We start from the raw sequence: 15271 nt of genomic DNA, 5'->3' as shown, positions 1-15271 counted from the left end.
TCTGCACTTCACATGGTGACCACCTCCCTCAAGGACAGAGGTCTTCAAACTTTAGTAGGTTGAGCCCCACCATCTGAATTTTTTTATATGTCGGCACCCCCCACCACGTGACGGAAATTTCTGGAATCTTGCACACTACATATTCGACCGCCACACGCATATCCCGGGATATATCTGACAAACAATGTTCAGCACAATAAGAGTGTCTAGTAAACTGCAGGTTTTTGAGTGGGTGTGGTTAAATCACAGAGGCTTTTTACAAAGCTCAAAAACAATTTTCCAAGATAAAATGTGTGCAAATTGTTTTTACGAGGATGCCTTATTTTACACAAGACCTAGATTGATAATAACATCACCAACATTAATGTGACAGGTGTGCCTATTTTTCGCCACAGAGACGGTCAATCTGTGGATGGATTTTTTCTATTGCCATTCTCAAGCTGTGCTCCACATCCACAAATTTTACAGCGAATAATATATGTGAAATCCTCCAATTTCTCATTTGTGAGGGCCCGTATTGATGTACATTTTTTTTATGGTTGTTGCATGAAACAAACACATTTCTCTGTAAATAGTAAGACTCTCCCACATCAATCACATTCAAAAGAAATAGGAAAAAAATGGTATTCACAAGAATCTGTTTGGGAATTATTACAGGCAATCAGGACAAAAACAACAGAGCTGTCTCTATCAAGGGGCCCCCTGAAATATGCGGGGGGGGGGGCTAACACTCTCAGCAGGTATTGCCATAGCACTGGTCGCACACAGTGAAATAGTATTTTTGGCACCCCTCCCCCATTTCCTCCTTCTCCATGAATTCCATCACTACCACTCATCAACAGTGCACCTCATTCTCTATAGCACCTTTCTGACACACATTTCATTTTTTTATAACCCTACTAATAGTTTACTCAGACTCAGTTCTTTGAGCTTCATGGTACCCGTTCTTTGTAGCAGGCACATTATCCCTCTGCGCTGATTGGGTGGCAGGAGTGCACATCTGAGTGCACAGTGAGCGATGCATCAGTGTGAGAGTGAGGTGAGAGGAGTGACTGCAGGGTGAGTAAAGTGACCATATGAATTGAGGTGCGGATGTAAATGCAGAGTGGGACGAATGAATGTATGGTTAGTGATGGGCTTGCTTGAGTGACACTGCAGATTGAGCAGTGAGGGGGACAGGTGAGTGAAGTGTCACATGAGTGCAGGTTGAGTAGTGTGCTCTTGTGACTGCAGGGTGAGGTACAGGGCGAACTGTGAGTGCATTGTGAGTGCAGAGTGATCACTGTGAGTGCAGGTTGAGCTGGTGAATGCTGTGAGTGCAGGTCGAGCTGGTGAATGCTGGGAGTGCATGGAGATCAAAGTGAGTGCATTATGATCACTGTGAGTGCAGGGTGAACTTGAAAGTGAAGGGCGAGAATGAGGAGAGAGTTGTCTGAACACAGGGTGCATTCCCAGACACTTGAGGTAACTCAGCATGTTATTGATAGCGGCGTAGGGTACATAAATAAACAGCCACCTATAGCTGTATTTTCAGTACTTATCTTTGCGTACTTTGAACAGCAAATATAAATAGAAAGCACTTTTAATTTTGTTCTAGGGCTGCCTGAATGATCCTTTACTGATAATTAATGGGAACAAAGACAGAAAAGTCATATTACAAATTAATACAAACATCTTTATTTATAACCTGTATTTAGTATCAAGACAAGCACAAGCAATTTGCAGGCTCTTTAAACTATACATGGCATTTTCTTTTGGCAACTTGAAGCAATTTTAGCCTGCTGTGGACGTTGTGCGCCTGCCTGTGTCATTTTAAAAGAAATGTGGTCTCCTTTCTGGGAAGAGGAGGGGGTTAAATTCCTAAGGCTGAAATGATTCTGCTGCAGTGGGAGGCAAGGAGTCTCCTCTGCTATGAAACTAAACACAAAGGAACAGACAGTCCACAGTGAACTGTCTGTTCCTTAGCTTTCGGTTTTAGCAAAGGAGACTCCTTGCCTCCCACTGCAGCTAAAGCATTAGGAATGAACAAGTTCATTGGAAAAGAGATTGTTGGGGCAGTTTGAGCAAAGGCTCGGTTCTGGTTCTGAAAGGTTATTTCTCCTTCTGTGACTTTGGTAGTTTTATCGGAACCAAGCTTTGCTAGTCTAAATAATATGATCTGGAAGATGATTAGTCTGCTCTAGGACGCTTGTGGAATTAAAAAATGAATGAGTACGTCGTGCCCCATTGATTTCCCCCTCCCTCCCCCCGTTACTGCTAAAGCCTCAGCCAATTCCTATCCAACCTGCCCCCCACCTCCCTTCCTAAAAGCCCTCTTATCTGATATAGATTTAATTTCAGCCGAGTCCTTCATAGCCAGGCGATGGTAAAACCCAGGAAACAAAGAGGAAAAGGCAGAAAGCAGTGGAATGCAGGAACTTTATGCACGCGAATTTCGCAGCACTTCCTGCAATATCTGCTGCTGTCCCATCATTGGTGGAACGTCAGTGGTGACGTTCCTACCTGCTGATTTGCTGCTGCTGCTCCGGAGTTCTCCTATCAAAAATCCCCATTTGAAATGGGGCAGGGCTTTCGATCGTAGCACAGTACAGGATAAACAAAGGTAGGATTTTACTGTGCAGAGCGCTCCCCCCCTGAGATGGTGTCGCGCCCCCCTGGGGGCACGCCCCACAGATTGAAGAACGCTGCTCCAGGTCATTACAGACTTTGTTTTCAGTCCTGGAGCTTTTGTGTGATAGCCTAATGCATCCTGGGTATTCTAGCCTTCTATTGAGACTTTCACACTATTCTATTTTATTCAGAACTAGCCCACCTGATATCAATGATTTGTGGGTATAATGTTTGGAACTTGAGACAGTCCCTGTAATGATAGAAAGTGAGGTGATAACCCTGTTTAACATACATATCTAGTAGGAGGTGCTGAGAAGTGTAAAGGGGAGAAATAACTCATTTTAGGAAAATCCAACAATCTGTTATAACTGTGTCTCGGGAGGATCACAGACTCCGATTTCCAAGTTAGTGGGTTAATTACAAAGACAAAAACAATGTACAAGCACCTCAAGATGAGGTTGTAAAAGTACAAAGGAACTAATACAAAACCATATCTACGCGTGAGCTTAATCCGATGGATCACGTAAAGAATGAAAAGTTCCAAGAATAAGACACAAGCAAGGACTGCTCCAATATTTAAGTCAGACTCCATCTGTGGCTCAAAAATGAAAAACATTAGACTATCCTACTCTATTTCTAAAGTGATATCCCTACCTAGAATTCCCCAGGCAAGATCAATAAAAGGTGTCAGCTTGTGAAGACTTCCTAAGAAGTACATTCACTGAGTTTAGGTTAAGTAGCCAAAGCTTCAGAGCTTGTTCTAAGATGCTCTTTTGAAAAGGCATTGCAATATTGTTTCAAAACAGAAGGACATAAATATGTGTAGAATACAGCAGGCCCATGAAGGGAAAATCCTCTACAATCAACTCTATTACCTATTTGCAGACCAAGTGGTGAAAATAAGTTAAGGTCTGGGTAGAAAAGGCCGGAAACATATCTAGAACAGACACTTGTGACATACCTAACATCTCAATGAGGGAAAGTCATGAGATATTTAAGTCCAAACAGCCATTGCTAGTATTACGCCCCCTCACACCTCATATGCACTCACCTGTTCATCATTTATTCTGTCTAATAAAAGGAGAAGGAATGCCAGCACACGGTATTTCTCCAAACATTTTGCCTTCACCCCTACTATTTTTATGGATGTTTTTTTTGGCTTTACTACTCTGTGCACTTAACCACTGCTCACGATTGCTAAGGAGCTTGAGCTCTCTCCCTAAAACTTGGTAAACTGTTATGTTTAGAATTAACTGATTTGTAATTTAAAATCCTCTTTAATGGTAACGTCGGCTTTTAAGTCATGGTCCTGAAAACACCACTTTTAGGAAATTGACATTTTCTTTTGCCCTAACCACTTGAGCCTTCTGCCAGTCCTCTGGGTCACTGAGTGACTCACCGTTTGGGGTATTCCTCCTAGACAGTGACACAAAGGGGCATTGTGTGGGCAGGATGGGCCATCCTTTCAGGTTGGCTGGTGGCAGAGCTGTTCTTTGTCCCACTTACACTTCAAATGGCTTGCCTCCAGCCCACACAAAGGTCTCTGACACCAGCCTTTGGCCACCGCAGACTTCTTGAGGCCTAGACAGAGGAAGGGAAGAACTTTCCAGAAACAGTTTTGGGGTGGTGTAGGGGATAACCCCACTTCAAAGGCTGGCACTAGGTATAAATACTGGACCTTCAGAGTCACTCTGCAGTAGTCTCCTGGACCTGTGGACAGCTTCTGAAGGACTTCCTTGCCACCAGAGGAGTGCCCTGCTGCAACAAGGGGAATACCCTGCTGATTGAAGTAGTACCTTGCTACTTGAAGGAGAACTGGACAATCTCCATGAAACCAGAACATCCAGTAGTCACTCCAAGGGTTAGTTGGCTGGCCTCCTCTGTGAGCTACAGAGACATAGCAAGCTCCTGAGGCTTCAAACTCTGCTGCTGGCTACTGCTGGGGTGACTCCTAACTCCCCAAGTGGGCCCCCCTGGATGCTTGGTAGTGGTGTTGCTGGTATTTTGCTAAAGGTTTGAACTTAAAACTTCCAGCACCAAAAGAAAAGCTGGACCTAACCGCCATCCAATCCGCCACCGGTGCATCCCCAGTTCATCTGCTTTCTCAGTTATCCACTATCTTTTTCTCTACAACAACAAATCAGGATCAGCAGGACCTCCTGGCAATGGTATCCAGTCTCCTGGAGCCCTTTTGAGCTAGAGCCAGTATTGTCCAACTGGAGGTTTTCAACTTCCAAAAGGCTGTCCAAGTCCAAAGGTAGAAGTCTGCACGGGCTCGACAATGACTTTATCAACATCAATGACAATGGCCTCCCTTGCCTGGAAAAACAGCTTTTCCCGCCCAGAAATCTTTTTCACCATCATCAATGGCTTCACCAAGACTTTGTCTAGCTGGTCCCCGGCATTGACAACTCCTCTTTGGACACAGCCTGCTGCCTTGCTCTACTGAACTCTACCTTCCCCAAGACATTTATGGATACTTTACACAGTGCCCATAATTTAAGCCTAACTTCTTTCGTGCCAAGCTACCAGAGGGTTAAGCACAGGTTAATTTAGTGACTTTTGTGGTTCACCTTCGCAAGGATTATAGGTATTATCTGAGTGAGGCTACCATCCCCCTCAACCAATAACCCCAGGTTCTTACAGCTGTTCAAGCATTTGTGGCCAGGTTAATTAACACAGAAGTTCCCTGGAATTTGAATACTTTGCTATGGTTCACTTCAGTAATCTAGCCCCAGATAAGAACCACTGGAATTATTTAATAGAGGATGACAAAATAATGCAGCAGATTTGTCTAAATAATGTTACAAGAAAGGGCAAATGATGCACATTAATTCAGCATATGCTGTGGCATTTTTACTTAACTGATTTACCTTCTAAACACTGACTGGGAAAATGTTTTCCTTGTTAATATAAGTTTAATATCTAAATTCAGAAATCAGCAACTGAAAGGTGACCTGCCAATGCAAAGCAAAGACCTGCCACTGCGCGGAAAATCATTTGGCAGCGTTTATATTAATTGTTGATCTATTTGAGCTAGAAGTATTGTTTTTTAAATTTGTAAATTATTCACACGATGATATTTGGAAAAGTGATAAATCCATAATTCTACAGAAATTAATGGCGAGTATCGTAATTCCAGTGAGCCTACCCTGGGTTCACCAACATTAAATCCATCATCATGAAGGCAAGCACCACACAGGCGTTCATGCCCAGAACAACAGCCACTAATAGTTACTTCTGGGCCTGAATTACAAAGAGGGCGCATTACGCCAGTTTGTGCTGTGATGTGACTTTAAATTGGTGAGCTGGGTGAAAACAGCGACAGTGCACCCAATTAGAGATAATGTACTGCCTCAGGGTGGAGATGAATTTGCGGCTGCTCTGGGGGCAGCACATTAAAAATGGAGTGGCCACTTGAGCAGGCAATACTTTTTTCACTGTGCAGGTGGTGCTCACCTGCACTTTCAACAGAGGGGGGGCAGAAATACTGCTGTAGGTAGATGCATAGAGTGACTGCACCAATGTTCAATGGGATGTATGGGGGTCCATGGGACCCAGTTTATCCCCTCAAAAGGTTACCACCTTGTGGCTCACAGTTAGTGTGCAACCTGAATGCCTCGTTGCCTCTGTGCCCATGTCCACAACATGGCACCGGTGCAGAGGCAAGCAAAATGCCCTCTTAAGATACCACCTGCACTGTATTGCACCACCCCTATTAGTAAAGAAATGGCTGTACAAGCCTATGCAGCACTTTCGGTAATACTTCAGTGCCCCAGGGATGCAAAAAATAGATGCACACTCTGATTGCACCCCCAAGGCACTGTATGTATTATGGCCTCACATAATCGGTCTCTCCCTCAGACCAAACAAACATTACTTTGAAGATGAGGAGGCATTTGCCTGACTGAGGTGGCACTTTGAATTCAATAATGATGGGGGTGGTGGTGGCAATGATGGTGAATTAAGGGAGTTGCAGTACCCTGCTCTAAACCAAAATTCATGACTATGAGTTCAATTCATGATGGGATAAGTAAGCAGAAGGACCAAAACAGTAACACCGGACACTGCCTGTAACTATCTCACACACTGGGAAATTGCCTGGTTACAATTCCTTCCAATGTTCTATTTAACCTGCATCTGCGATTATAAAAAGGACATCCACATGAAAGTTCACCCTTTCCCCGCCCAAAAAGCAGCAGTCCAGCACAAACCGTTAAGCCAGATCCCTCTTTCCAGTTGCACTGGCAATCCCCGCTGGAGTTCTGCCTTTTTGAGACTGAGTTGTAATCTGAGTAACTGAGATCCTTTTCTGAGCTTAAGGAGACTTGCATAGACTTGCACAGACCACAAACAGTCATGGACGGCACTGTATAAATATATCACACTCACAAGTCACTCACAAGTCGTCTTTTTACCATTTCATTCTATTATTTTGGACTTTTCCTCTGGTTTCTATATTATCAAGATGCCTCATCAAACTAGATACATTGTCAACAATAAGGCTCAACCAAAACCACCAAAATAACAATTTCCACAGAAGCCAGTAATGGTGTGTCCGTACTAGTGGTGCCCCTGACACACAACTCTCAGTTTGTCCTTCTGCAACAGGGTGAAGCTGAAATATGCGGGCAGCCAAAGTACAATGTATTGTATCTTGATGATGGGCTATGCATGGGCTGGATCTGTTGTACACCTATATGCCATACCCAATCTAACTTGTCCACCACTCATCCATAGTCTGTATTGACTAGGAACCATTCGTCAGTGACACATTTTTCGCAGTAATAAGAAAGGGTGTCGGGGAAATAATGGTTTTAGGAGACTTTATTTTCAAAGCACAATTCAAACAGACAGTGTGCACTTCTCACACTTTCCAGATGAGCATAAGGGTTGAATGAGCAATGCTTTCCATAAGCATTAGCGCTTACATTATACAACATTGTCCTAGGTGGGATGTATGACATTACAACGCATGTTTTTACATCGCATGCCTTTACAACGCAAGTATTACACCGCAGTCCATTACAACGCATAGTGCTTTGGGGTGCTGGATAGTGAATAGTTTAATTTACTATTCCAACTCCAGTCCCCGTGGACACTAGGGAAGGTTATTGGATAGTAAATTAACCTATTCCCTATCCTAGAGCGCCCCCCAGAGCAATGCGTTGTAATAGTTTGCGTTGTAATGGTTGCTTTGTAAAGGCTCTCCGATGTAAAAGTTCCGTTGTAAAGGTTGTTTACCTCCTAGGTGCCCTAAGTAAAAATGTAGTTCATCCTTGGCATTGATTGCATGGAAATATATAGGTTATCCTAACATCATCACCCTTGGCACTGACATGCTATATTATTTTCACCTTCACATGAAAATGCTTTCATATTCAAATTCACACAACAGCGTTTTTTCCAGACACTGATACCCTTTTTACCCTGTAATATTTTATTAAAATACGGTAAATATATATGATGTACATTATACTTATTGTAAAGGCCTTGACTTTAAAGGTTATTTAAAATATATTACAATATTTTTAATCAACAGTTCTAAACCATATACACTGTGATATATTCATTTATATTCTATCCACTAAATGTTAATCGGTATTAAACAGAGATAGCCCTGTCCCCTTTCCATGCCTTCCCTAAGTACAGCCTTAGCTATCTTTTAGAGCACATTTAAATGGAAAATATAAAAGAGAGAGGGGCTTTGGGTCAATCCATTTCAGCCCTTGAGTTTGTTTGAAAGGACATTCACATTTCATATCAGCCCATCAGACAGTATATGTAAGCCCCATATTGCGGTCAACCAGTTAAATTGTGATTGTCTTTTCCCAGCTCCAATGTATAGGGGAGAAAACGCCCAGTAAAAAATGGGACAAGTAGAGTTTGAAGCAGTAAGCACCACAAACTGCATTTATGCCCTATTTTAAGGGCAGTAATTGTAATGATGTGCTTAGTATGTAGCCGATACATTTTGATCTCTGTAGTCAGAATGTATTGAGTGCGATGAATATCCCGCCCTTTCCCAGTCCAGACATACTTTTGGAGACTGGCTTACTGTCCTCTTGTTAAAGCGGCATTAAGGAAGGCTCAGAAAGCTTATTACGCTTCCATATGTCAAGCAAAAAGCCTATACTATGCTCAGCATGTTGCGCTCTCTTAAAACAATGCCAAAGAAATGTTTTCAATCGTGCAGAGCTTTTTAGACCCTAGCGCTGAGCTTATCTCTTTACCTACCTCGGACACCTGTTGTGAGAAACTCTTTAGCTTCTTTATTGACAAGATTCAGTTAATTCAGGTGAATTTCGGTGTTAGTACCACTGCGCAGGTAGGGAATTCCGTCTGGAATATTCCTATATCTAGTTCACCCTCATCACCCTCCCTGACGTCATTCTCACACATTGCTCCGGAAGACTCTCTGAGAATCCTTAAATCATTGAAATCTGGCTCTCCGTCTGACCCTTGTTTGGCCAGGCTGTTAGCCTCTGTTGCTGAGGTAGTTAATCCAGAGGTTAATACTCTCATTAATGTGTCTTTTCAGACCGCCACGTTTCCCCTAGATTGGAAGCAGGCCAAACCTCTGCCTCTGCTGAAAAAGCCATCTTTGAACCCTTTCATTCAAGCTAGCTACCGCCCTATATCCCTTCTTCCGGCCGTGACGAAAGTTTGCGATAAAGCTGTTAACAAACAGCTTTCCAATTTTGTTGAAACATCTGACTTGCTCCATTCAGCCCAATCAGGGTTCAGGGCCACCTATAGCACAGAGACAGCTCTTGTTGAAATCTCAGAAGCAATTAGAGAGTGTTTGGACGCTAGTGGCAGAGCGGCGCTGATTTTATGAGACATCTCTCCCGCCTTTGATACGGTGCCACACTCTCAGCTACTGGCCCGTCACTCGGACATTGGTGTCTCTGGACTAGCCTGGAATTGGTTTAAATCATTCCTTGAAGATAGATCGCAGCAAGTATGGCTGACCCCGTCCTCATTGCCCCCCAAAAGGGTAACTACTGGAGTGCCTCAGGGTTCTACCCTGAGCCCTCTCCTTTTTAACATATATGTCACTCCTCTGATCTACTTGGCGGAGGAGCTTGGAGCTAATATCATTGCTTTTGCGGATGATACGCAGCTCCTCTTCACTTTGGAAAAAAATGACATATCCCCGGCTTGTGCCAAAGCCTGTGTTACAGTCGTCTTTAAATGGCTTCATTCTGCTCAGCTCAAGTGTAATGAGGAAAAGTCGGAAATCCTTCTGTATGGGACTTTCCCTCCTCAGTTTAGGGAATCACTCTGGCTGGCAGACTCTCCTCTACCAAACTCTGCGGGTCAATCAGTCAAAAACCTGGGGTTCTGGTTTAACGAAGATCTCCAGTTCTCCACTCCAATTAAGAAACTAGCAGGGCAGTGCTTTGGTACATTGAAATCACTCGGGAAGCTTTTACCCCTCCTACCCAGGGCAGCCAAGGAAATGGTTACCCTGTCCCTGATTCTCTCACGCATTGACTATGCGAATGCCTTGTACATTGGCATGCCAGGGTATGAGCTGAAGAAACTGCAGGTAGTACAAAACGCTGCAGCCAGGGCTCTTCTTAATATTCCTGGAAGATCCAGCATAAAGCAACACCTGCACAACCCTCACTGGCTCCCCGTGGCCCAAAGAGTTAAATTTAAAGCCCTTACCCTGGTTCATGCAGCCCTTTACGGATCTGGTCTGCTTTGTCTCAGGAAATGTTTTAGCTCTATGTTCCACGGAGACTGCTGCTCTCAGATGCCCAATGTCTGGCTTTGCTCCCCCGTTTCCGGCAGCAAGAATAGCGGGCAGTTCCTTGGCTTACACTGCAACGAAGACTTGGAATTCCCTTTTCAGCAGAAGGAAAAAGCTGAAGATGAGGCCCACCAGTGACACTTCCACAGGCTGAGGTGAACAAAGCACAGTGACTATCAGGAAGGCCTGGGGGGTAAGAACAATAAAGAAGGCTGAGGATGGAGTGCACAGCAACACAAAGGGAATCTTTGGTATGTGCAGTGATGTGAAATGATATAAATAAAAAAGATGGCTTTTGGAAGATAGAGGGGATCTGTTAGCGGGAACTAGGAAGGGGAGATGGGACGAGCTACCCCTGTCTTTATTTTAAGTTCAACCACCAAACATATTGCCTTGACCATCATGGCAACTGTATTGTATTGCTACTTATATTGCGCTCATAAAAAAAATCTACTCTTTTTCAGTAACACTGTTTACTTGGAGCTACATGCAGAATGTTTTCTGCTCACTCATTTTTATTATTTTAATATGGAATCATACGGGATCATTATGACCCCGGTCATGTCCAGAACTAGTATGCAATTGGCGTATAAACAGCGCAATGAAAACTCACACATTAAAAGTGCCCCTGAAATGTACAGAAGCCACCATTTGAAAACATGTGCATACAATTTGTGCAGTACAATTTAATAACTGGAGATGGAGAAAAGTAAACTTCTGGAGACTCATGAAAGCTCGGTCAATACTATTTAATCAATATCACCGTACTGACAAACCTATTGCATGTTAAATTGCAAAGCCAGATTAGGTTCCAATGACTGACACCCTTGTCATCCCTTCTGTCCTCAGGGCTGCCTGTAAAAAGCAGGGCTGTGTGACTTCAAATCAGGTTTTAAAAATGCATCTTGACAACCACAGAGCAAGTGCTTGCCAAAGCATGATATTATTTAAAAGCACAAGCACTGGAAAGCATTCCAGATTTTGCTGAGAGCTCCTCTCTAGACTACTAAAACATTATAAAGAAATTATATAAAATGTGCGATCAATATATTGCAACTCTGCAATCTTGCACCCGTATTTCCGAATTGCATAGTTTGTGATGATGCCAGTTTTCTTTTACAATATTATGTACAATGGCATGTAGACCAAGTAAACAGTGCAAAATGTTAATTGTTTCACTTGAGCAAATTTTCAGGATTTGCAAGAGACCCATAATCTGTGTCATCTATGGGTCTTATTCACAAAGAGGAATTTACACATGCAGAATTATTCATATGTAAATCCACTTCTGAAACTAGATGTAAGTCTTGCCAAAGAACAAAATATATATCCACCACAACATTTCAGCTTCTGCCTTTCTCAAGTAATACAAGATTGTTTGCTCAGTGGCTGCACAGCTGACACTGCTAGATTTTTTTTCCGAAAAGCATCACAAGTGAAGGTTTCATGTGGAATGTGGAATCAATGTAGTCCTGAGATCTCTTGAGATATGCATTAATCAGTTGGTTTTCTCAGTGATGTTCAGTAAATCTGGATGCAATGGTTTCAAAGGGTACAGCTCAGTAGTTCTGCCATTTTCCACAAAAATCTTTTTTTAAATCTGATACCAAATGGTTGACAAGGTTGAAATGATTAGCTACAGGCTGGTCAAGTTTCTTGTAATTATTCTGATTTCTGATTCCTGAATCATTTACAGAGATCATTCACTTTTTGCCCTAAGTATTGTTCTTAACAGCTTTGGCACTGAATTAATTCACACAGGCTTATATTAAGTTTCTGTTACCATTGTTTTCTATGGGAGTTCACTGCAGTACCTGTGTATAGCCATCTGTGGTGCTAAACTTACTCAAAGACTGAGCTTTAGTACATTTACTACTATTTTGTGTCATTTAGAAATGTGGTAACTTTAGAAGTGTTGTTTGTGAATAGGAGCAATCTTACTCTTTTGTGACAGTTTGTTTGAAATAGCATGTTGCTCCCTAACCCCTCTTTATCCCTTTCTAAACCCCTAAATTCCCATAAACCACTCCCATTTAGCAGTAAGTACTTTTAAGTTTCTGGCTACTTTTTTTGGTTCCCCACCCCCCTGTAGTAAATGTTACTACAAAAACATTTACGTAAGTCTGCGTTGATTGAGATCTGGACACATAAAAACATAATTCTAACATGCATCTTGAATCGATAAACTGGAGAATGTTTTGATGCAACCACTGCATGCTCTGCTATGCTTGTTCAAACTGGCTTTTGCATAAAACATTTTTGTTTGATTTTCGGGAAAAATAATTGGTTATTTTGTTGAGCACTAAACATTAACCTTCTATATTTTTTTTGGGCAGCTTCTTCTACGAAGACAACGTACATCAGTTACAGCAATCATTCAACCTGAACTGGGAGAGAGGATCCTCTCCCCAAACCACCTTCACAGATGAGCATACCAAGAAAGAAGAAGACCAAAAAATGCGGTGTCTTTGGGTATAAACTTCAAAAACTAACCGAAAGTTTCAAACTTTGCAACGATTTTCAAAGGAGACAAACTATTGGACCATGCACAATTTTAGAAAACATTAGATCAAGGATTCAGTGAACAATTCACACTTAAGTCAGAAGTACAAACAGCTACTCACAGAAAAAAAGGGTTGTGAATTGTGGACAATGTTTGAGCTGTTAAGGGACAGGAAAGCATTTTTGGACTATAAGGAGGTATGACAATGCACAAAATAAGGAACCAGTTGTTCACATGTGGAAGGAAATTACTGAAGGAAAACTTTAAAAGTTAGCTGTTTAAAAATACTGTTAAAATAAACCATGTCAGATGTTTTCTTGTAATTAAGTACTTTTATGTGATTGTGAGAACTTCCATTCCTGACCCATCTTGTTCTACTTGTATTAAAATGATGAGTTTGTTCCTTGTAATGGCTGACTGGATTGACGATGCCCTCGGTTGTGCTACAATAAATGCAATGATTGACGCATGCAGATTTTTATACAAAAATTTATTTCTATTAATAAAGGAATGTTTTGCAAATGTTGAGACTTGTTTCGTTGTAGTTTTGAGAGTATTTTAAGCACAGAAGCATTACAAAATGTTGGCTGATTGCAGATATTGCAGCAAGCATCTACTGAATACGCAAAGAACAATCTTTTTATCAAGGAATGCAGTGTAAATGTGTCTTATTTTTTAAGAAGATTGTATTATTTGTATAAAGTATTCTAAAGAATTACCATTTCTGGTGGGATTTATTCATGCATGGTATAATATTTTTGGAGAAACATCCCTTTGACACAATTGTTCTTACCTATTTACATTATATAGGGAGTTGGCAAAAAAAAATCTAAATTGAGTGAGAAGTCTATTTTTTTTTTTTATCTAATGTTGTGCTTTCCCGGATTGATTTCTTATTTGTCTTTCTTGTAATGATGATTTTTAAACTTTGTGTTCAATGTTGGACAAAGGATAAGTTGTGTGTAATCGTTAAATCAGGTTGTGTCTAAATAGGTAAGTGAAGAATCACAAGTTGAACGGTGTTGTTACTTTATGCTTCACAATGCATAGCATATGCACAAACACAGAAACATAGACAGACAGTTCAATGCTCATCTCCATTTTCCAAGTACTCTTTCAGACCATACTAGGATTCATTTGCCAATGTTCAATTGTCAGAAGGGGAACCAGATTTAGTAGTAGACGACCTAAAAAGTCATGCAATGCAGCACAGCAACCTTTGTTGTTGCACTGTGTTGCATGAGAGTGAGAGAATAGGGCACCACCATATCTACTAAGATATTATGCTGTCCTGCTCTCGACCTAGCGCTGTCATACAATCAGGCTCCCTAGAACCAAACACACATGGTGCATGATAGCGCAAAGTTGTTGATGTCATGTCTAGCATAGGTTTTGTACTGGAAATATACCCTTGCAGTACAAAATACCATGCCAATACAAACTTTTAAACTTTTCTCACTTTGGATATGTTCTGTACAGTGAAACACACATACAAAGTCGAAATTGTTTGGAGAAATACAAACATTTCTCCTTTAAATGTCTATCTAAAAGAGGCGTTATTTGTTCACCAGAAAACCCTGTCTATTATTGTTAATATTTACAAACAATAAGAGAGAGAGGGAGAGTCGTGAACACTCTTAGTCCCCAAATTATAATATGTAACAACAACAAAAGAGTGTTCCTGTTCTGGTTCAGGTGGAAAAAGGGCACAGAGCACAAGGAAACAACAAAGCCCAATAGGTTTGTTAGGAAAGCCCTCACTCACCGACCTGGTCGGTGACTTGCTTCATCATCGGGCCCCACCGGGTGTGACCGAATGTCACCCCGGTGTGCTTCGACGCCAGAGTTACTGCGGAGCTGGTTTTCGTGATGGGAGGGCTATGTGGAAAATTACGTGAATAGTGTCAAGTGGTGAGATTAAAATTGCCTTGTATGTGTCAAAAATTTAATTTTAATCAAAGACCATCAAGGGCAAGGTTAAAAAATGTGTAGGTGAGTAGAGCCAACTAATTGGATGGTCTTACTCCCTCTAGCATTAAGTGAATATGTGAATGGTCGACATGGACATGTTTCAGCCGGTGTGGTATCATTAACCTGGCATTCGTCAGGACCTATGGTGTTAAACCTCGGCGGTATGGGCACTCTAAGGCCCACCCTACCAGAGGGCTTGAAAGTTAAAAGATCTGTGAAGTGCACAAAAACACAGAGGCGGGCTTCACCACCCGAAGGTAGGACGCACACACCTCCAGCCTCTAAAATTTAGAGACTAAAAATAAAAAAGGCACTTCACCAGGGATGAAAATCCACCCCATAGACCGCGGGAGGGAGGGGACGGCGCATTTGGCACATCGCCCACGGCGTCCGTCTCCTGCAGATAAGCCTACACGCCCTCAGGA

At 42.0% G+C, this 15271-nt stretch overlaps 1 protein-coding gene across 2 annotated transcripts in view; it reads left to right on the top strand.

The window, feature by feature from the left end:
* The window catches only part of GRM8 (glutamate metabotropic receptor 8), a 1898542-nt gene extending 1885047 nt beyond the window's left edge, over positions 1–13495 (top strand). For both annotated transcript variants that reach the window (XM_078679089.1, XM_078679093.1), the window contains exon 9: positions 12709–13495. In XM_078679089.1, the coding sequence (XP_078535215.1) occupies positions 12709–12758 (50 nt within the window). In that variant the 3' untranslated portion in view covers positions 12759–13495. The remainder of the gene's footprint in view (positions 1–12708) is intronic.
* Positions 13496–15271: the final 1776 nt, after the last annotated feature.

This window comes from Lissotriton helveticus, chromosome 1_1 (assembly GCF_964261635.1).
Source record: "Lissotriton helveticus chromosome 1_1, aLisHel1.1, whole genome shotgun sequence".
In the NCBI taxonomy this organism is placed as follows: Eukaryota; Metazoa; Chordata; class Amphibia; order Caudata; family Salamandridae; genus Lissotriton; species Lissotriton helveticus.
The sequence above is the reverse complement of the archived record's forward strand: the minus strand, read 5'-3'. Positions and strand labels throughout refer to the sequence as shown.